Below are 22927 nucleotides of genomic sequence, written 5' to 3'. Positions count from 1 at the left end.
AAGTTGAAAACAAAAAAGAACGTAATAATGATTATTGACAAAAGATAAAAAATGGATTTTAATCACATGCGCCCGACCCTTGCGGGTTGCTATATCCAAGGTAGTGTTTCCCTTGTTATAGACCATGTTTAATAAAGAAGGATCTATCTTCACCAACTCATGCACTAGTTCAACATTTTTTCCTTCAACTGTCATATGGAAAGCGGTCTAGCCTTTCTTTACACGAAAGGGCCTTCACAATCCCCAGATGCCCTTTCCTTGATGCAGAATGCAAGGCAGTTTTCCCAATTACTTTAAGCTATGGTATTGGTAGCCATGGTGTTACCTTACTCCAATTGGAAACTAACTACTGTCGTGTTTGAGAAATCAGAAGTCATTGAAAGGTCAGGCTGCATTTCATATGGCTGTAAAATGCGTTAACATTAAAGTCGTGAGATTGATTCTTGCGGTAGATGCAACCATTGTCATGATTACTGGTAAGTTTGGTAGTAGAATGTTCAGAAGAGCCTAAATCATGTAGAGCTTTGTTATTTATCATGGATCAATAATAACTAAGCCCAACCCTAAGGAATCTGTCTAATGAGAGATTGACCAAACTTATATTCCCTGGTGATCCAGAGAGTTACATTAAGTCAAGTTGGTTTGAATTTGATTGTCAGTTTGATTTGATCAAGCTGAAATGCATCGTTTTGAATATTAATCAACTTCGAATTTAAATAAAAAAACTTTACCAAATTTTTTTTAATTTGTTTTTAAATTATGCTTTTAATGAAAAAAATATTGAAAATAAAATACGAAAAAGTAATTAAAAAATTAAATTTATTTTATAAGGAATAAAGTGAGTGGTCGAAATTTCTCTCACTAGTCATGGAACAGTAAAATTTGGCTTATAGTGTGTAGTTAAAAATTACAATAAAACTATATACATAGCTTTGCGCATAAACAACGATGTATCCACATGTGATTGAGTGTTATTTTATCTTTAATTTTCAATTATTCAATCACATCATAATACATTATTGTTTGTGTATAAAATTATATACAAAAATTGTGTATATAACACTACTCTAAAATTTATAAAAATCAACTAGGCTAATTTTTCATATTATTATTTATAGTGATATACATAAATATTGTGTGGTCTATGGTGAACCCTGTAGTTTTCATGAACGGAGAAAAGCATCCATCAGATTTGAAAATTTTGTAAGGGTTATATTGCATGGCAAAGATTTTACAAAGGAATTTTAAACTTCTGTAACTGTCTCTTTCTTCCCTTCCGTCGCTCCCTGCTTCTTTCTCTCCATCTTCCTAATTCTCCGCCGCCACAAAGACCTCACGCAGTGGCCATGGCTCTGGCAGTCCGGGGCCAGATCTCAGTCAAGGGCGATAATAAATTTTTATAAGGTAAAAAATTATTTTAAGATTTGACAAATTTCTTTTTTTTTGGACTACTTCTAACATAACTTATTTCGAAATAATTATTCATTTTAGTATGAAAATCCAAAGATCAAATCCAAACATATATTATGATGTGCTCCCTCTTCTGGCTTGATATTTGATTTTATAGGGCAGGTGCCAGTCCGAAAATCAAAGTAGACTAATAGCTAATTCAACACTCATGTTGCCTACATAAGAAAATTTCAGTCTTTAGATTTTAAACCTTTCACTAATCAAAGCACTGTCCTCACAATTTGTCGATGATTTACAGTAAGTTGCTTATAAGTCAACAATGGAAAAAAAAAAAAAAAACATTGAATGAAGGAAAAAGACATGGGCCAAGCTTGTCTTCAATCTGTGTCCTGGATGCTGACCCTCTAAGATCTAAGAGATGAAGTGTAATAGTCAGTCCATACATTTATTTGATTGCCTTGTCATGAAAGAACTCGTATATATGTCATGATCTGTAAGTCTTACTTGAGTTTTCTATGTGCTATTTCACCGAGTACTTGAATCATAATCTCCTACCAGATGCATATTTATGTTTACAGTGCTTACATTTCTCCTCACATTTGACCCCAAAAACTTTTATTATACTTGGCTCTCAGTTTTATGGTGCACCGTCGACATGATTATCTGGTCACACCCAATGCGTAATTAACAGAAGAGTTAAAAATTAAGATGGTAAAGAGAGTGACAGACAGGAAACCAAAAATAACGAAAACTGAATTAAAGGGAAGACTGCAGGAGATAGATAGAAACGAAGGATGATTGTCAATCCATTAATATTATCGAAGTGGCTGTTGGCTTGTCATGCATCATAGACTAATCGTCCTGGAATTAAGACAAAGTGTTTGTGCACCTGAATGGTCGAGACGACCTTCTAGTTCCAGAGAGCTTTCTCCCTGTCAGATATCAAAGCTTGCCGAGATTTCTTATTATTTGTGGTATTTCTACCTCTCTGGTCTCTCTTTGATAATGCCTTTTCTCTCTACTTGCTTCAATAGTTGGAAGACAAAGCTCTTTATCAATGGCGTAAGGGTAAAAATTAGAATTTCTTTTACGTTGGTTTTGGATTAATCCTCAAATACAAGTGATGCTAATTCATTTTTTAGGCTGTTCAGCTATCCGAGGAATAAAAGTGAATTTCAAGAATCCATATTCATCTTCATACATTATTTGCTAAGCATAACTTGAAAACAAGCAAAGAAGATTCATTAATGCTAAGTGCCCAGACCACTCACCTATCCCCTTTCATTCTCCTCACGAAAAAGTCCTCCGCAGCTTTGGCTCCCCCAAAATCACTAACGTTTCCGAAACTAAGAACAAGTTTCCCGATAACAGTCGCGCAGAATGTAACTGTGAAACAAGTGCAAATATCTCCAAGAACGGGGATGCACTTCAAATTTCGGGTAGATTGGAATCAAACAAATTCAAATCAAATAGGTATTATCGAACTGAATTCAAACTAAAGTTTCAGTTTTGTAGTTTGATTCGAGTTCAAAGTGAGTAATTTTTTAAAAAAATTGACTTATTTTTTAACAAATTTAACGTGGAAGCTTATAAAATTACATTTAGTGATGTTCTTTTACGGCTGTTAGCTGTTCATATTGTCTTTAAGCCAATTAGTTTTATATAATATGAATTTTAATCTCAACACTTATAGACCCAACCAATATATATTCCAACATAGTATTAAAGCACAACAAGCCAAATGGTAGCTCTAACAGCCTAAAGTATTCCTGAATACAAGTGACAACACACCTAGCCAAAAATTGACTGAGTCAAATGACAAGTCTAACAATCTAGATGATCGCACTCAAATGGTCGCACTCTAACATCTAATAAATACAATATAAATAAGTGGTATATAAGTGTGAGAGATTAGATCTTAACATAAGTCAATTAATTTTGTGTAATATGAGTTTCAATTTCTACACTTATAGACCCAACCCATATATATTTTGATAGTGAGCAACACCACATTCGGATAAAAATTTTTCTCCGTATCATATCAAAGAGATACCATTGTTATATATTTATTTCCTCCACAATTATCTACTCAAAACAACATGAATAATTATTATATATATGTTGGAGACTAAAAAGAAAAGAGTCTCACATATAATAAAAGTGAGTGATATATAAGTATGGTAGATTGGACCTTAACAAAAGACAATTGATTTTGTGTAATATGAATTTTAATATTTATACTTATAAACCCAACATATTTTCTTCGGACGACAACCTTAACAGTTTAAATTGACTCAGTTAAATGATAGGCTAATAACTTATGATGGTTGTATTTGAGAGAGGGTATTGTAGATTAAAAAGAAAAGAGTTTTGCATTTAATAAAAGTAAGTAAAATGAGTGATATATAAGTGTTTTATATCATATAAATTTTAATCTCTACACTTATAAGATCAATACATTTCTAATAGTATATAATCGTCTTTCTCACTGATTAATTTAATATTAAAAAATTAGAATTACTTTATGAGAAGATGCCAACCTGAACGCCATCAATCTCTAATGTCAAAAGGGTGCATGGTGATGATGCGGACGATGGATTCAAAGACCATTTTGCAAGTGCTCCTTAACATGAAGCCCACAACGATGACGGCAACGCTCCCTTGGGTTTCTCCCACTGAGCTCGAATCCAACTCAGGACTAAGTCAGGCTATGCCACATCATTTTTCAAGCTATCAACTAGGCAATCAAAGGTTTTTGCAGGTAGCGTCTCGCAACGGGAGAACAAAGAGGGTGTTACAAAATCGCCCCAATCATCATCAATTTTATCTTGATGATCAGAGCCATTGGGTTTGGGATTTGAATGGACGTTGATTGGCGCAAAGGTGAATTCTCCGAATCCCTCATCGCCGTCATCTTTTGTCGTTGTCATAGGTTGTCTACTTTTTATCAAGTGTGATGAAATGATGCGTAGATTCCTTTCCTATCAGTTCCTTCTTCTCTTTCTTCTCCTTTTTCCTTTCTTTTCTTTTTTTCTTTTTTCCTCCTTTCTTTTCTTCTCTCTCTTTCTCTCCTTTCTTTCTCGCCTGTGCCTCCCGCAAATGAAGAAGAAAGCCTAAATGGTTTAATTTAATGAATCAAGGCTATTTACCCTTGGAAGGCTTAATTTAATGAATCAAGGCAATTTAACCTTAGAACCCATACTTGTACATAATTTTCATAATCCCATAAATTTTCACAAAGGAATGTTGGCTTTAACCTTCTACCAATCCCTCGAAAAAAAATTTTGGGTATTACATATACAATTTCACCCATAATAAAACTGTTTACACTTCAATAAAAACGTCTTTCTGAATGAACTATTTATACTCTCTTCAGACTCATTTGATGATTTTCTTGATAATTTTCTCATGGAATGTTTGGGGAAGCACAAATATTAGATATAACTGAAGTTGCATTACACAGAACCAGTAAGAAATATATTGCAAACACAAATACTATTACAATAACAAGCTTCAAACTGCACGGAAAACTAGACAAGTTTTAATCAAAATTAAACGACCTGCATGATAGAACATATAGTTTGTATGACAGTGAGCAAGAGGAGTGCAATTGCTGCAAGAGTGCCTGCAGCTCTCCATGGGTTGCTGAAATACACACTTCTCAAAATTGCCTTCCACTTGTTACGGCGATTGTTGTAGTGGACTTTCAACTCCTCGCAACATTGAAAGTAAGAGGAACTACTTGCAATGATATTTTCGCCTAGTTTGTTAAACAATTTTGCTACGGATGCGTTGTCCCCCAAATGATTGGTAATGACTCCCTCCCACACAAGCAAATCCACATCTTTTTCTGTATCGATGAGACAATCCATTATTATGATGTAATTGCAGAATGGAGTGTCCAATGGATAACTACATTGCTCCAAAGCCATCATATTCCTAATATGGCGTTCGGTGCTGTCGGATATATCCAAATGTGGCATTTGCAGCTCATATCTGTTGAAGAATGGGATCCGCCGCTTTACAGGTTTAAATTCTATGTTAAGTGAGCCTTCTCCTTTAACACACTTAAAGCTTACTCCTGACTCTTGTAACTTCACCGCAGAAGGCAAATCTATAATCCATCCCATTGGTTCTCGTTCTGAACAACTGTAGCTTTCCAGTAGAGTAATTCTTCTCCAATTGCAGAAATGTTTGACTGCAACCTCTGTAGGTAATTTAGCCAAACTCAGGTCACTAAAATAGCCGAAGAAAGAACAAGAAAGCTCCATGAAGCTGATGGATATTTGATCACCGAGATTAGCCAACTTATAAATTTCCTCCAGGACAAAGAATGGAAGCTGATTTTCAAGTAATTCTAAGTCCATGCTTAGAGTACGTCTTACTGCCGATATCGCTAGCAATGGCTCACTTGCCTTGTCACGGTCAGATTCACTCCTTAAGAAGAGTTCTATAATGAAGACAGCATCATACATAATCGTAATCACAAAATCTTCACTTGTCTCTATGGATGTCTCCGCATAACAATTACGAATTTCTTGTTCGTTGATCACGATGAAGGCTAATATTTTATCTCGTTTCTCTAAAGATATTCTTCCAAGAAAACTTTTCATATACCTTTTTTTTGTCTCTGTCATGTGTACTAAATGTTTGTCTGCACGGTGAAGAGGACCGATTGAAACTAATTGAGGAGTGTGGGCATTTTCGTTTGTACAACGAATCTTTTCAGGAACCCTGAATATACAACACTTGACAAAAAGGGGCTCAGGCTCCAAATTTTCAATGTCAAATTCCAACGACCTCCTTAAAAAGTTAAATTTAGAGAGACCACTTAGCTCCTGAAATATATTCATTGTTCCAATGACGAACCTACAAAGAGTAAATACATGATTGAACCTCAAATGAAAACCATTTTTGTGCATGCACGAGGTTCTTAAACTGCTTAAACGGCTTCCTCCTAAATTATAAGAGCAATACTATGTGTACCCATTTTTTATACACAATTTATGTACACAGTGATGTATCATCATGTAATTAAGTGATTTTAAAACACGTGTCATCATATGATAAAAAAACATTCAATCACATCATAACACCTCATATGTATACATAAATTGTGTACCAAAAATGGGTATACATAGTTTTATTAAAATTATAAACAACATTCTCTCTTCTATCATAAAAAAATAAACAAACAGAGTGGCACACCATAGATAAATTCTACATCAACAAATTATAAGATGACTCTGGCATTCCGGGGTCAGATGTCAGTTAAGGGCGATTATAATTTTTTTAAAGGTAAAAAAGTAATTTTAATATTTGACAAATTTGTTTTTTGACTAGCTTTAACATAACTAATTTAGAAATAATTTTGTGTTTTAGTATAAAAATCCTAAGATCAAATTAACATATGATTAATTTTGGGTGGACGAAAATGAATAAATGATAATAAGAATATATCATAAAAATAACTAATGAAGTGCAATTGAACCTGAATATTTTGGCCCCGGAAAATTAGAAAAAGTTGTGTGGTCGATAGCACCAAATATATATGATGTCACTTAAACTTACACTGTCTCACTGCCTCTCCTTGCACTATATTTATCTATAACAATGGGCTTTCTCTTCTGGCTTGATATTTGATTTTATAGAGCAATTGCCAGTCCGAAAATCAAAGTAGACTGGTTGCTAATTCAACACCTGTGTTGCACGTGATACGTACATAATATAATTTCAGTCTACTGCCCTAACAATTTGTGGATGAGTAACAGTAAATCGCTAATGAGTCAACAATGGCAAAAAATGGATTGAACGAAGAAAGCAGACATGGGCCCAGCTGTTCTTCAATCTGTGTCCTGGATGCCGACCCTCGAGAAGCTAAGGGATGAAGTGGAATAGTCAGTCCAAACAACCATTTAATTGCCTTGCCGTGAAAGAACTCGTAAATATGTCATCGCTGAATCATGATCTCCTACCATTTGCATATGTTAAACAGTAGTTACATTTCTCCCCACAGATGACCCCAAAAACTTTTTATTATTCTTGGCTTTCAGTTTTATGGTGCATACACAGTTAATGCATAATTAACAGAAAAGTTAATAATTAATACGGTAAATAGAGTGATAAATAAACAATCAAAAGTGACAAAAACTGAATGAACAAGGAAGACTATAGGAGATAAAGATAAAATATGATTGTCAATCCATTAATATTATTGAAGTGCTTGTTGGCTTGTCATGCATCATAGACTTGTCTTATAGCATCAGTAATTTAATTGCTGAGAGCAACTGTTCAATGGGGCCTTAAATCGCTTAAAAAAATCTCAAGGTCATGCATGACTTATGTTCACTATAACAAATAAAGAAGAAAAAAAATGCATATTGATAAGTATATATTGTCTGTTATGAGATATTTTTAGTTGGGTATGAACAGACTCATCTTACTTTAAGGCGTTTCCTTGATAAACTCCAAAGAGATTTAGCAATGCTATCAACGTAAAAGGATAAACGATCAATTGGCACAGTGGCATTTATAGACTTTCTTTTGGAAATTCTTTGCAAGTGCTCTCTTGTGTTGCTTACATCTCCTACGTGCATTAGATAATATTATTTTAACCAGATATTTCCCCTTGATTTGCATTTGCGCGGACAAAGAGAGCAGATATTGATTAATAGACATATTAGGATCAATAAAGTGGCACCATGGACTACTAAAATTGTGTCTCAACTTTGAACAATATTGGGAAGTGGGGAACTTTTTTTTTTTCCTTTAAAACAAGCCTGTACACTTCTTTTGTACTTGAAACTTGGAATCTACTACACTGTTGTGGATTCAAAATGTTTTTGTTTTGGTTGCAATTATGTGGAAGATTTTCATATGATATGTCAGTAGAGAAACCATGTTCAATTTTACGGATTTCATATGGTCTCCCATCGAAATATGCTCCGTACGAAACTTGCTAATAATAGATTGAAACATTGGATTTCATAACCCTTTACTTGCCAACAATAGATTGTAACATTGGACTTCATAAACCTTTAGTTAATATGTCATCATGTTGATTATTGGATCTAATATATATGTAAATCTTTCTTTTTCTAACCTATCTTTGACGAAAGTGTTCATCAATCTTCACGTCATAATGAACTGGATTGCAAGTTTAACTTCACAAGACCACATATTCCCAATCAGAGGCCACCCCAGATCTCCTTTCACCCAAATATACTAACAAACAAACAACCAGTCCACCATGGGAACCTGTCCACCATGGGAACGCATTTATTGCTCTTGAAAAGATTTTTCAAACTAAACCGAAAAAACAGTTTAAAAATTTTAAAAACTAAACTAAATTAAATTGAAAAAATACGGTTTGAATTACGGTTTAAATCATAATTATCAATATTCTATGATACACAATACATATCATATCTTAAGATATGATAAGATATAAATGAAAAATTATACGTATCATAAGGTATATCGAATTAATAAGATACAATAAATGTATTATATGATATAATATGTATCCTATGATATAATAAATATTACTTATATGAAGTAATACACTTTTTTAGAGAAAATGATAATGTATTAGAGGTGTATATAAAAATTTTTAAAATACTAAAGGTATTTGTGATATTTTTTTAGTAATTTCTTATTTTAATTTTTAAAAGATGTATTATACAATATGATATACGATACAGTAAATTAGGTTTTTGATATATTATACAAGATATGATTTGACTACTATAGTTTGAATCTTTTAAAATCATTTATATATATATAAAATAAAAATTAACTGAATTATAGTTTTCTAAACCATAATATACTCATGTAAAATAAATATAAAATATATATATGCAATATACATATAAAAATAATAATAAAATATGAGAAAACAAGTCGTACACCTAATTGCTTGTTGGAATATTTTGTCAAATATAGTTTTTTATCTATAGAGAGAGAGAGAGTGAGTGATATACACACACAATTTAAGGTTTGGATTGGTTTGAAAATCATTCAAACCATAACCCAAATTGAAAAAAACTGTTTAAAAATTTTTAATTTAAACCAAACAATTTTACAAATTAAACTATAATTTCTAAATGATTTAGTTTGATTTTACAGTTTGAACCAAATTATGTGCGCCCCTACAACCAACCATATGCTAGGGACGACAACGGGGAGGGGCGGTCCCCGAAAGGGATATTAATCTCTGTCCCTGGCGTTTCTCCATTACACAGATAAAAATGATTTTTCGTCCTCTCTCTGCAAAGAAAAATCCCTTCCTTATCCCCTCCCTGTCCCTTTACCCACAAAAAAAAAATTCTTCCTTATACCCTCTAAACACAATATAAATTTATTTAATAACAAAATTAAATAAAATTAAAATCAACCTACTATTTCAAATGTCACAAATATAATATATTAATCACTTTAATATGTATAATAAAAACCTAAATAAATTTGGAAAAATAAATACGATAAAATTATAAAGATATGTTAGTATTTTAAGTAAATATATTAATATAAAGGGACAAAGATGGGGGTAAGGAGGGGAAGGGGTGGGGTGGGGATATATTTTTCCCCATCTTTGGCCTATCCTCGATTACAAAGATTTGTTTCATCCCTGCCCCTATCTCTTTTTCCATTTTTATCAAATAATTTTCTCTCTATTAGAGTTAAGAAAAGTCAAAACCCCTAAAATTAATTCAAAATTGTAATCTCTATCATAGGCACATGGAGGAGAGCATTTATTGCTTTTGGCAGCTAACTAATACTTTGTTAAAAGAACATTTGTGGCTTTGGGTGATATTTATCACTTGGGTATGTAAAATTCTCCAACAAATACCCCATTCATTTGTATAATCCAGTTGAGAGAAAATCATTCGCTATAAAAACTTTGTATTCACGCTTCCCAATTAACATTTTCACTCTTCTTATGCTCACATTTTGTTTATTAATCTTCTTCTGCTACTCACCTTGTTTTTATTATTAAATTCTCTGCTCATATTTCTTTATTATATTTATAACCTGTTTTCAATATAACTACTCAGGTGTATCATAATATTAATAATCTTTCAATTATATCATTATTTTATTTGTATATTACAAATATAAATATCTTAATTATAATATTGGTTTATTTATAAAATACAAACTATAGATGTTTTAATTATTATTATTCTTCTGTTTAATTTTTCTATTTATAATTTATATTAATGCAAACTATAATTGTACCACCCTGAAGTTTGATAAATCCTAAAAAATATGGACCCAAAATCCTAAATATAACTAGAACTAAGATTTTATGTTTTGAATTAAATACAAAACTTGATGTTTTGCTAATATGAGACAAATATAAACCTGAAGTTCTAACATGATTTTTCTTCTTCATATCACTAATTTTTGTTACTTTTATCACCTTATAGTTGGTGAAAATGTCAAACTTCGTAAAGCTTTAATACATTTGGAATCCATAAACCTTGGAGGAGTAATTAAAGAAGAAAATGAAGCATCCCAACAAGATAAAATCAAAACTATTATTTTTATTCGACATCACATTCATGAAGGATTGAGAGCCGAATATGTGGATATAATGGATTCACCATAGTTATGGAAAACTCTAAAAGAAATATTTCAACATCAAAGGTCAATAACATTGTCAATGACCCAATATGACTTGACTCACTTACGCTTATAAGATTTTAAATCTATAAGTAAATATAATTCTATCTTGTTTAAAATTGTTCCCCGAAAAAGATTATATAGAGAAAAAAATCGATGAAAATATGTTAGAAAAAACATTCTCCACATTTAATCCCTCAAATATATTTCTGCAGTAGCAATCTAAAAAAAAACTTTGAATTAATATCCTATTTGATGGTGGCTAAGCAAAATAATGAATTATTATTGAGAAACTATCAAACACACCCCACTGACACTGCAACATTCTCTAAAATAAACGCAACTACTAGTAGTAGTTCTTGTGGGCATAGACAAGGTCCTAGACAAAATAAGTTTCAATCCAAAGGTGGTTATAATAAAAAATCTTACCACCATAAATGAATCAAAGATGAAGCAAAATAGGACAAAGGAAAAATGATGCAAAACAAACCACAAAATTATGAAAGCAAAAGTTACAAATATGGTTCTAAAGGCCATCGATCATGTACCTATTGTATGCACAAACATTTGGTGAATTTATATCAAGCATTCATTAAAAATAATGAAAAGAAAATCGAGTCAAATTTTGTTGATAATCCAAATTCTTTCAATCTGACGAACTTTGATATTTTAGAGTTCATTTTAAATTAAGAACTCATGTAAAGTATTTTGTGTAATTAGTACTTCCTTTCAATATTTTGTAATGACTAATCTAATTTTCAAAGTGAAAAGCAATGGACTCTAAAATTGAAGTGTTGATTTCAAAAGCTGATGATGTAAACATGTGTTTAGGGGATAATGCAACAACATACATAATTTTTAAAGAAAAGAAATTCTTTTTAACTTTATATCAAGCATTCATTAAAAATAATGAAAAGAAAATCAAGTCAAATTTTGTTGATAATCCGGATTCTTTCAATCTGGCGAACTTTGATATTTTAGAGTTTATTTTAAATTAAGAAATCATGTATATTATTTTGTGTAATTAGTACTTTCTTTCAATATTTTGTAATGACTAATCTAATTTTCAAAGTGAAAAGAAATGGACTCTAAAATTGAAGTGTTGATTTCAAAAATTGATGATTTAAACATGTGTTTAGTAGATAATACAATAACATACACAATTTTTAAAGAAAAGAAATTCTTTTTAACTTTATCACCAGTTGAAACTAAAGTAAACACTATTTTAAGATCAATGAACCTAATTGAAGGCTCTGGAAAACCCACAATCTTATTAAAAAATGAGATCAAATTAAACATTGATGGCTTGTTAAATTCAACTAGATCTAGAAGAAATTACTTAGTTTTAAAAATATAAGAAATAATAGTTATCATATTAAAATCATGAATGAAATCAGTGTAGAATATCTCTGTACAACTAGTAATGCCTTCAGAAGCAGACATGTACTAGAGAAATTGTTAGCTTTATCATCTAGATTGTATTATATAATCACAAAGACAATTGAAACCTACACAGTATTGAACCAGAAGTTCTCTGATCCAAAGATTTTTATATTTTAGCATAACCGTTTAGGTTATCTAGGATTTACGATGATACGTAAAATTATTGAAAATTCACATGAAAATTCACTAAATAAGCATAGGATTTTCTTACCCAGTGAAGAATTTTGCACCGTGTGTTCATAAGGTAAATTAGTAATCAAACCATCTCCCTCCAAAGTTAACGTTGAATCCTCATAATTCCTACAAAGGATTCAAAGTGATATATATGGACTTATTCATCCCCCAAGTAGGTCATTTCATTAGTTTACTATCTTAATTAATGTATCTGCTCGATAGTCCCATATTTGTTTATTGTCAACTTGAAATATTGTCTTTGCTAAATTATTAACTCAAATTATCAAATCGAGGGCTCATTTCCTAGATGACCCAATCAAGTTAATATAATTAGATAATACTAGTAAATTTACATCTAAGACATTTAATGATTATTGTGTGTCTATGAAAATTAATGTTGAACATCCAATTTCATATGTCTACACTCAAAATGGGTTGGTAAGTCCCTTATCAAATTACTCAAGGTAATTGCACATACTTTATTACTAAGAACGCAATTATCAATTCCTATGTAAGGCATGCTATATTACATGTTGGAACATTAATTCATTTGCAACCCTTTTATTATCATTAATATTCTGCTCTGTAATTAGTTTTTGGTGACCAATATAATATATCCCATTTAAGAATATTTGCTTACACTGTATAAGTCCTGATTGTGTCTCCTTAACACATAAAAATGGGACTCAAACATCGTTTGAAAATTTATTTTGGATATAATTTGTCATCTATTATCAAGTATCTGGAACCATTGATAAGTAATTTTTTTTATTGCAAGTTTTACAAATTATTACTTTAATGAGACAATGTTCCTACTCTTAAGGGAAGAAAAATGTTTCTTAAAGTTAGACATGAACTCACTTAGCACTTACCTACCATGTCATCTACATCCTCACATATCCCAAAGTAAAATTTAAACACAAAGGATAGTGCACTTACAAATTATTGTCAACCAAATGTTTGATGCATTTGTGAATATAGAAAAAATGGCAAGATCACACATAACAACTACCAACATACCAACAAGAATTAATGTGGCGATTAAACAGTCTATTCGAATCATAACTGATCAATCTATTACATGCCAGAAGTGTAATAGGTCTGTTGGATTGAAGGAGTCTATTCCTCAAAAAGGAAAAACAAAGAATCAAACAGATATCAATTATGACAAGTTTAAAACAATTGAAAAATCCACACTCAATAATATTTCTCTAGAAGATATTACAATCCCTAAAGAGAGTAAAGCCCTTGAAGTAAAATAAACCTCTGAAATACAAGAAAATAAGAATACATAAACCTCTATAAATTATTCTTATACACGAGAGATGTAAAACTGTGAAGCAATTAACATTGATGATGTATTCTCATTCGTAGAAGCTATTGAAATTTTGAATAATAATGATTCTGAACCATGTATTGTAGACGAGTGGAGACAAAAATATGATTGGCTTAAATGAGAAGAAGCAATTTGAGCAAAATTAGTTTTACTTGTAAAATGTCAAGTGTTTAGGTCTGTAGTCTCAACATCTAAAGACGTTCAATCTGTTGGATATAAATGGGTATTTATGAAAAAGAAAAATAAGAAAAATGAGATTACTAGATATAAAGCAAAACTTGTAGCCTAAGGATTTTTCCAAAGGCTAGGTATGAACTTTGATAAAACATATGCACTTATCATGAATATAATCATATTTAGATATTTAATCAGTCTAACAGTCTTTGAATGATTAGATATGTGTCTAATAGACATAATTACTGTTTATTTATATAAAAATTTGGATATTAAAATTTATATAAAACTCCCTAAAGATTTAAATTGTCTAAAGCAAAAAGGATTAATCTAAGAGGCATATACTCGATCAAGTTACAAAAATCATTGTATAGGTTAAAACAATATGAAAGAATATGGTACGATCATTTTAGTGAATACTTGAAAAAAAAAAACTATATGAATTACCTTATATGTCCATGTGTTTTTAGAAGAAGGTCAAAATCAAGATTTTTCATTGTAGTAGTTTATGTTGATGACATGAATTTAGTTGGGACTTTTGAAGAACTCTAAAAAACTGTTAAATATCTAAAAAATGAATTTAAGATGAAGGATTTGGAGAAAATAAAATATTGTCTCAACTTATAGATCGAATATAATTCAAATAGAATACTTACCCATAAATAAACGTATATTGAAAAATTGTTAAAATACTTTAACACGGATTTGGCTGACCCTTTGAGCGCTCTAATGGTCATTCGATCTCCTAAATCGAAAAATGATTCATTTCGTCCTAAAGAAAAGGATGAAAAGATACTCGGTTTTGAAAAACTATATCTTAATGTTATTAGTGTCTTATTATATTTATCCTTCACGGTAAATTTATTAGCTCGATTTAACTTTATATCAACCCATCGTCATTAGAACGGAATCAAGCATATAAAAAGTTACCTATATGAAACTAAAAATTTAAAATTATTCTATTCTATCAAATCTTCTAGAAATTCTAGTTTGGTTGAATATACAAATATTAGTTATCTTTCTAATCCTTATAAAACCCATTAACGGAAGGGATATATTTTTACTTATAATGACACAACAATATTATGGTGCTCCACCAAACAGACTTTGATTGCAACATCTTATACTCATTTAGAGATTCTAGCTCTCTATAAAGTTAACCGAGAATGCATATGGGTATGGTTTGTCATCCATCAAATCTGAACTATGTGGAAGTTAAGGAACAATTTTCTCTTTTTCACCTTGAGGACAAGGTGAGAGTTGTTGGAGGGGTATTGATGGTGACCTTATTATGAAAGTTTATGTTCGCGAGTCCAAAAATCAAATTGTGATCAAGCCAAAAGAGCTCGCAAACAGTGGAAATGAAAGCCAAATGTAGAAAGACAGTTTGGAAAATCTGGGTTTAGATACTATTGATGCAGAATCCATCCAGCATATAATGGGGAAGCAGATTAATTAGAAAGCAGAGAAGATTCTGGAAGCAGAAAATATTATTTATAATCCAGAAAATCATATTATTAATTGAGAGGATATTTTAATTGATTTGTTACTTAAATAATTACCATATTTTTTCTTAATGTTTTATTTAAATTCCTTCAGGAGGAAGGAGAATGAACTATGACTATTATGCTATTTTCTTTTGGTTGATAGTGGAATACACATTTTGTCTTTAGTTTTCATCAATTCATTGTGCTTTGCTTCACTATTTCACCCAAATTACTTATTGTCTCATGGTAAACTGTTGTGGAAACAGTGTTGAGTAATTGAGGTGCACTTGGACTGTGGAAGAGTTTAGCCTGGGACCATTATGAAGGAGACTATCAGATTGGAGGTTGCTTGCCCCCATTAACACATCAATTTATGTCATTAGAATCAATGAATAATACACTAAACTTAGCATCTTTAAACCAAACAATACTAGATAATCCCAACGGACAGCATCTATCCATTACATGATAAAGCATAGGTAACAGATGGTTAAACACCGTTTACAGGTTTAAAGGTTATGTTCTTTGCATTCCATGTAAGTCAACGTAATAATTCCTATAATTTGTTGACATTTGAAAAAAATGGTTAATAAAAATGCTAACTCAAAAGATTATGAAGCTTGTTAAACAATTGCCTGAAAGTTACATGAGAACGATTATGACTCCGTTCTTGCCCTTTATATAAATCCCAGTAGTCAATTTAAGAACTTATGTACCTCATCTTTTGCTTTGTCTTGCGCTTTGATTCAGCTTCCTTTACAGATATCTTCACTAAATCCTTGTCAACAACCAGATTTTCCAACGTTACTGCATAAAAAACATACTGATTTCCCCTGCTGCTAGTAACTCTACCAGAATCTCTGTTATTACCACAAAATCGAGCTGAACATAAAGTTGTATGAAAGATCCATATCATTAATCAAACCACTCATTTCCAAATTCATTGTCCGGACAACAAAAGACACAATAATCACTGACAAGAGAAAGAAGATGGCTTTTTCAGCTTAAATGGTAAAATGACACCCATTTTTAGATATTGGTCAGTTTATAAACTATTAATTAAAATCCGTTACATAATTTACTTCATAGAAGACGTGGCTTGCATAAGCGTAAGCGACAAGATTCTGGCTCCTGTAACAGTGGTCGTGCCTAGCCAAAGGTTCTTGAAGTAGACGCTTCTTAACGTTGCCTTTGTATGGTTCCAAGGATTGTTGTAGTGTGCTTTCAATTCCATGCTAGTCTTACAAAAACACGACTTACTTTATGAATTTGCAAGCTAAGTCTGTTAAACAAATTCGCTGCAGAAATAATGTCCCCTATACGATTCCTAATAATCCCTTTTCTGACAAGTAAATCCACATCTTTTCCAGTATTAATTAGATAATCCATCAGCTTCATGTAATTGCAAACTCGAGTACCCAATGAGTAGTGACACTGCTCCAAAGCCATTATGTTTCAAAGCAAATGTTCATTTCCATAAACAACCACGACCAAATGAGGTATTTGCAGTTCATGAACTTCAAACCATGGAATCAACCGCTTTCGCTTCTCAAATCTATGTCAAGCAACGATGTTCCTGCAATGCCCTTGAACTTCACTTTCGACTCACGCAACTTCACTGCACAAGGCAAATCTGAAATGAATCTGATGCGTTCAGTTATTGATCAGTCGCTAAGAATTAGAAGAAGAAGGATTTCAGAATGAGAAGAAGAATTTCAAATTGAGAAGAATCTAGAGAGAGAGGGAAAACATGCAGAGAGTGTGGGAGAAGATGACTAAGAACTTCATTTTCCTTTTAAAATTTCATTACAGGTATTTATACAAGAATTCTAATTCCGCCAAGTCAGCAGATTCAACTTCTTCTTCTACATTATTTACTTAGTTTGCAAAACGACACCGTCCCTTTTATTCTCCTAAACTCAGCACTTCATTAATCTCGCCAAAACACTGCATTGCAATCTAAGTCCTTCCTGGATGGTTGCATTCGTTCAAATTCGTAACAATTTTCTCCCCTTCGGTAACCTTGTCCTCAAGGGAGAACTGAGGGAACCGTTGACGCATTTCATCAACGAACTCCCATGTTGCTGCAGCCTGCGAAAATCCCTGCCATTGAATTAAAACTTGAGCTGTTGTTGTATTCTGACGTTTTACCATCCGTCGATCTAGCACAGCCTGGGGAATGCGTTCAGATAGTGGGACTCGTGGTGGCAGAGTACTTGAAGATTGAATGGAAGCATACGCCGGTTTGAGCAAGGACACGTGAAACACATTATGTATTTCAGCATCAGCTGGTAACTGGAGTTTATATGCTACTGCTCCCACCTTGTCCACAATTTGAAAAGGGCCATAATAGCGAGCTTGGAGTTTCGGGCATCCTTGCTGCAGAGAAGTTTGTCGATAAGGTTGGAGCTTGAGGTAAACCCAATCACCAATGGCAAATCTCCTCTCTGTCCTCTTTTTATCAGCGAACATCTTCATCCTATGTTGAGCCTTTGCCATGTTTCGCTTGAGCACCAGGATAGTGTCTTCGCGAGATCGAAGAAAAGCATCAACAGCCGCAATCCGTGAATCATTAGGAAAATATGGTACCTGTATTGGTGGTGAATAGCCATATAGAGCTTCAAATGGGGACATATGAATACTCGAGTGGTACGAAGTATTGTACCAAAACTCGGCTAAGGATAACCAACGAAACCATGTGTGGGGTAAATCTCCAGCCATGCAGCGAAGATAATTTTCGAGACACCGATTAACAACCTCTGTTTGGTCGTCTGTTTGCGGATGATAGGCTGTGGAAAATTGCAAGCCGACTCCCAGCAGTTTGAACATTTCCTGCCAAAATTGACTGATGAAGGTAGGTCCACGATCACTAGTAATGGTATTGGGAAGACCATGTAATCTATAAATGTTGTCCAGAAAGATTTGTTCAACTGTTACAACAGAAAAAGGATGTTTCAACCCCATGAAATGGCTAAACTTAGTGAGCCAATCAACCACTACTAAGATTACCGATCTTCCTTGCGACTTTGACAACCCCTCGATAAAGTCCATAGTAACATCGGTGAAGACTCCCGTCGGAATAGGCAGCAGCTGTAATAGACCTGGAGAAGCAACATTTTCTGGTTTGAATCTTTGGCAAATTTCACATGTCCGAATGAAATTCCGAACATCTTTCCACAAGCCTCTCCAGTAAAGTATAGAGCTCATCCTTCTAGCCGTGACACTAACACCAGAATGCCCTCCCATGGTTGAGGCATGAAACAAAGCAATCAACTCATTTCGTAAAGCCAAATCTTTGCCCACTACAAATTTTCCCTGCCTTTTTAATTGGTTCTGCTGCCAAGTGTATTCTGGATGTGCTGTTGGATCTTGTTTCTTTGCATTAATAATAGTTTGCAAATGGTCATCCTTAAGCCACGACTCTTCCACTTTCTTCAAAAATTCAGATGGTAGCAGACTCGTAATCAAACAATTAGATTCCATAACATGTAATCGGGACAAGGCATCTGCAGCTAAATTTTCTTTTCCTTTTTTATACACTATTTCATAACTATACTGCATCAATTTGGCAACCCAGGCTTGCTGTGAGGGAGTAGTGACCTTCTGCTCTAATAAATGCTTTAGGCTTTGATGATCTGTTTTTATAAGAAAGTGTTGGTCCACCAAATAATGCTCCCATTTCTTGATGGCATAAAGAATAGCAAGCATCTCCTTCTCATAAACTGAAAGTAATTGATTTTTAGGAGATAGAGACATACTTATGTATGCCAACGGATGACCATCTTGCATCAATACAGCACCAATTCCTTCACCACATGCATCTGTTTCAATCATAAATTTTTTGTTGAAGTTTGGTAAAGCCAAAACAGGGGCAGTCACCATGGCTCTTTTTAATTTGTCAAATGCTTCATGTGCTGAACTATTCCAATGAAAAGAGTTTGCCTTGAGTAGTTCTAGCAATGGTCTAGCTATATGACCATAATTTTGAACAAACTTCCTATAATACCCGGTAAGGCCTAGAAAGCCTCTTAATTGCTTGACAGACTTCGGAACCGGCCATTCCTCTACTGCTTTCACCTTGGCTGGATCAGTCATAACACCTTGGTCTTAGTTTTCATAGTGAAATAAAAGTAGCAAATTGTTCCTTATACGTTGACTATTGTTTCTAAATTTATCAAAAAGATAGTTGCCCAAGTAATGAGAATTACTAAACCAAGTGCGGGACTTGGCTACATCATGTGGGGCTAAATTTGCTTAACTTTGCCGCCATGACAGTACCCATGTCACTAGAAGCCAAAAATAAAATAAAATCGGTGGAAGAAATGATGAAGGAAGGAATAATTAGGGCAAGAAGGAGCTCATCGCCTGTGCTGTTAGTTAAGAAAAAAGGAGGCTTTTTCGACCACACAATAGATATAGTCTAAGATGAAATAAGAGCAACTAAATAATATCACAATGATTTTTTTTTCTTGCCTAAGAGAAAATTAATAAGGTTCAAATTTTTAGTAGTGTAAACTAATTTTGTGCATGGCTTGCATGTACGATGAAGTTTTTTTTTTTTTTTAATAACGGTAATTGGATGAAGTTACATTCAACCGAACCATTGAAAACTTTCCCTTACTAAAATTACTTTGTTAAAAAAAAAAAAACCCCATTATGTTCAAAATAGACACAAAATATTCTTGATACCATTCCATTTATCTTTTCTTTTTACCATTAGATCATCAAACTACGGATGACAATTTTGCACCCCAAATTAAATTCTCAGTCTGCTCATTCTCAAATGGGAAAAAAAATTTTTTGATAAAAATGAAGACGAAAAAAACTAAAATTAATCTCTATAGTTGAGGATGGGGTGGATCCCATCCATTCGCTACATATCTCATAAACTTTTAAATACTAAGTTATCATTATGAATATGAATTGACACCTAATAAATATTAGGTTACTTTTCTATGAGAAATGAGAGAAAAATTTTCCTTATAAGGATAGAGAGGGGAAAAGGATGAAATTTTTTCCTATGGAGAGGACATAGAAATTCCTTATCATCCCTGTATTAGGGACGAGGCAGAATCGGGGAAAGCTCTCCCTTGTAGGAACGTGGATAAAAAATACAGTATTTGGATTTTTGTTGCCTTATTGCCATCCCTTTGCCCAACAATCCTTGAATAATATTTTTATTCAAAGTAAATATATTGAGTAAATTACATTTTCCCACCCAAGGTTTAAACTAGAAACAACTTTTTTCACCTTTTGATAATATAAATAACACATTTCCACCCAAAATCAAATTTTGTTAATTAAAAAAATCTAACAGAGTGTTAGGAAGTGATATTACTATTTTATCAATACTATTTTAATTTTTTAATTACCATATAACCCCAAATTAACCAAAAAAACCGTTAAATTGAAATTGCATGCATTAGAATCTTATTTCTTTTTTTTTTTTCACTTTCACCGACTTTTTTTGATACACTAGTTGTCAGTGTTGCTCCTTCACCATGACCACAATCTCATCGATGTTAGCCCCTGTTACCTTTGCTGTCGTTGCAACATGAGCTATTGTCAATGACAACGTTCATTCAAGTTTTCGATTGAGTGATGGTTGTATCGATGATGACTTTCACTTGATCAATGACTCAAGTGAAGGTTTTTGTTGATAACAGGTTTTGCTCAATTGATGACAGCTCATATCATGAAAATGACGAGAGTGGTGGAGGTTGACAACGATGATATAGTAAAGGTGGTGAATGAGTGACATTGACGACTAATGTTTCTAAATAATTGCAATGATTGATTTGTAAGTTTTTAAACCTAGGTCTATCTAAAAAAGAGTTTGGGTTAAACTATCATGTGTTAAAATGTTTGATTATGGTATGTAAAAAATTTATTTTTTAATTTTTGTTTAAAATTTATGGATGGTAAAATTACTATTTTACCCTCACACTATTATTTTATTTTTAAGGAGAGTTTGATTTTAGATGGAAAAGTTTTATTTATGTCATCTATGGATTAAAAGTGTTTTTAGGTCTAACCTTTGGTTAAAAATGAAATTTACTCAAATATATTTAATCCAAGGCACAAACAAATTTACTAAGACAAATTTTCTCTTTGTAGTTTAAGTTAAACGAAGTTTAGTATACACAAACAATATGCACAATTTCATATATAAATAATGATATATCACCATATGATTGGATATTACTTTATTTAAAACTATTTAATCACATAATAACATAACATTATTTACACATATAATACTACTTTAACATAAAAGGTCATTATATTTTATAGATTAAGATAGTAAAATTTACAACAAAATATGTATAATAAGTTGACTAGTAATTGATTTTATAGAAAAATGAAAACAAACTACATAAAGTTGCAATATTAAATGATTACTTGAATAAAAAGGCACTAATTAGGAGTAGATTCAAATTGAACATAACCTAAATAAGGATTAACTCAAGTTTGACTCGTTTGAATCATCTGTTATCATCCAAAAAAAAAATCGTTGAGAAAGATGGAGATAAAAAATTGACAAATAAAGAAAAGAAAAAGAATATTTGTAAGAGAAAAAGAAATATCATTGGAGAAAAGGATGAATCTTGGGAAGATCAGTTTTTCAATGTGATAACATTGATGTTATAAGAGAGTTTAAAACGAGTCGAATATTAATTTGAGCTAAAATAACTCAAATGAAAATCACCTCTAACATTAATAAGATTTATTATTTATAAATTTAAATATTTTTAATTTTTTCAAGGAATATTTCAAAATATATATTAGACTATTTTTTTTACTCTTTTTTTTTTAACTATTGAGATTAAATGTATATATACATATTTATATATGTAATGTTATTTACAAAATAATATTCTCAAACACTAAATAAATAATAAATCACTCAAATGATTCAGAATGACCAATTGCGAGACTCAAGCGCGTCAACATCTCTCCAAATCCAAGGCCTCAACTATCAATCGGTCAACGGCGTATAACTCCAACTTTCAGACTTGCATATTAATCAGAAATCGATATCTCCACTGTGATTAGTGCGTGGATTTACTTTCCTTCGTGAACGCGTGCGAAAGGTTAAGGAAATGGATCATGAATAGACGCGATTTGATTTCGAAGAAGTGTGCAATTTCAATGGATTCATAAGGGTATTTTGGGAACTTTGTTTGTAACCTCAAGGGTAGTTTAGGAAATCAATGGTTTTACCGAAAGCACGAACCAACGTGGCGAGGTGGTCGTGAAGAAGCACATGTTAAGG

At 32.3% G+C, this 22927-nt stretch overlaps 1 protein-coding gene and 1 long non-coding RNA gene across 2 annotated transcripts; one reads left to right on the top strand and one right to left on the bottom strand.

Moving 5' to 3' along the window:
* The first annotated feature begins 1225 nt into the window (after window positions 1-1225).
* LOC123209662 lies at window positions 1226-2008 on the top strand. The gene is made up of 2 exons (XR_006501105.1): window positions 1226-1404; window positions 1709-2008. It is a non-coding gene; the product is annotated as an uncharacterized LOC123209662 (long non-coding RNA).
* A 2818-nt stretch (window positions 2009-4826) lies between these two features.
* Window positions 4827-7015, bottom strand: LOC123207200 (UPF0481 protein At3g47200-like). The gene is made up of 2 exons (XM_044624503.1): window positions 6902-7015; window positions 4827-6279 (listed from the first exon to the last, which is right to left on the bottom strand). Exon 2 carries the CDS (start codon window positions 6261-6263, stop codon window positions 4962-4964), a length of 1302 nt encoding a protein of 433 aa, XP_044480438.1. The 5' UTR covers window positions 6264-6279; window positions 6902-7015; the 3' UTR covers window positions 4827-4961.
* Window positions 7016-22927: the final 15912 nt, after the last annotated feature.

Source organism: Mangifera indica, chromosome 2 (assembly GCF_011075055.1).
Source record: "Mangifera indica cultivar Alphonso chromosome 2, CATAS_Mindica_2.1, whole genome shotgun sequence".
In the NCBI taxonomy this organism is placed as follows: domain Eukaryota; kingdom Viridiplantae; phylum Streptophyta; class Magnoliopsida; order Sapindales; family Anacardiaceae; genus Mangifera; species Mangifera indica.
The sequence above is the reverse complement of the archived record's forward strand: the minus strand, read 5'-3'. Positions and strand labels throughout refer to the sequence as shown.

What these genes read in the sequence shown, in the direction of transcription:
- LOC123207200 (XM_044624503.1), bottom strand. Translation starts at nt 6,263, where the DNA reads ATGAATATATTTCAGGAGCTAAGTGGTCTCTCTAAATTTAACTTTTTA.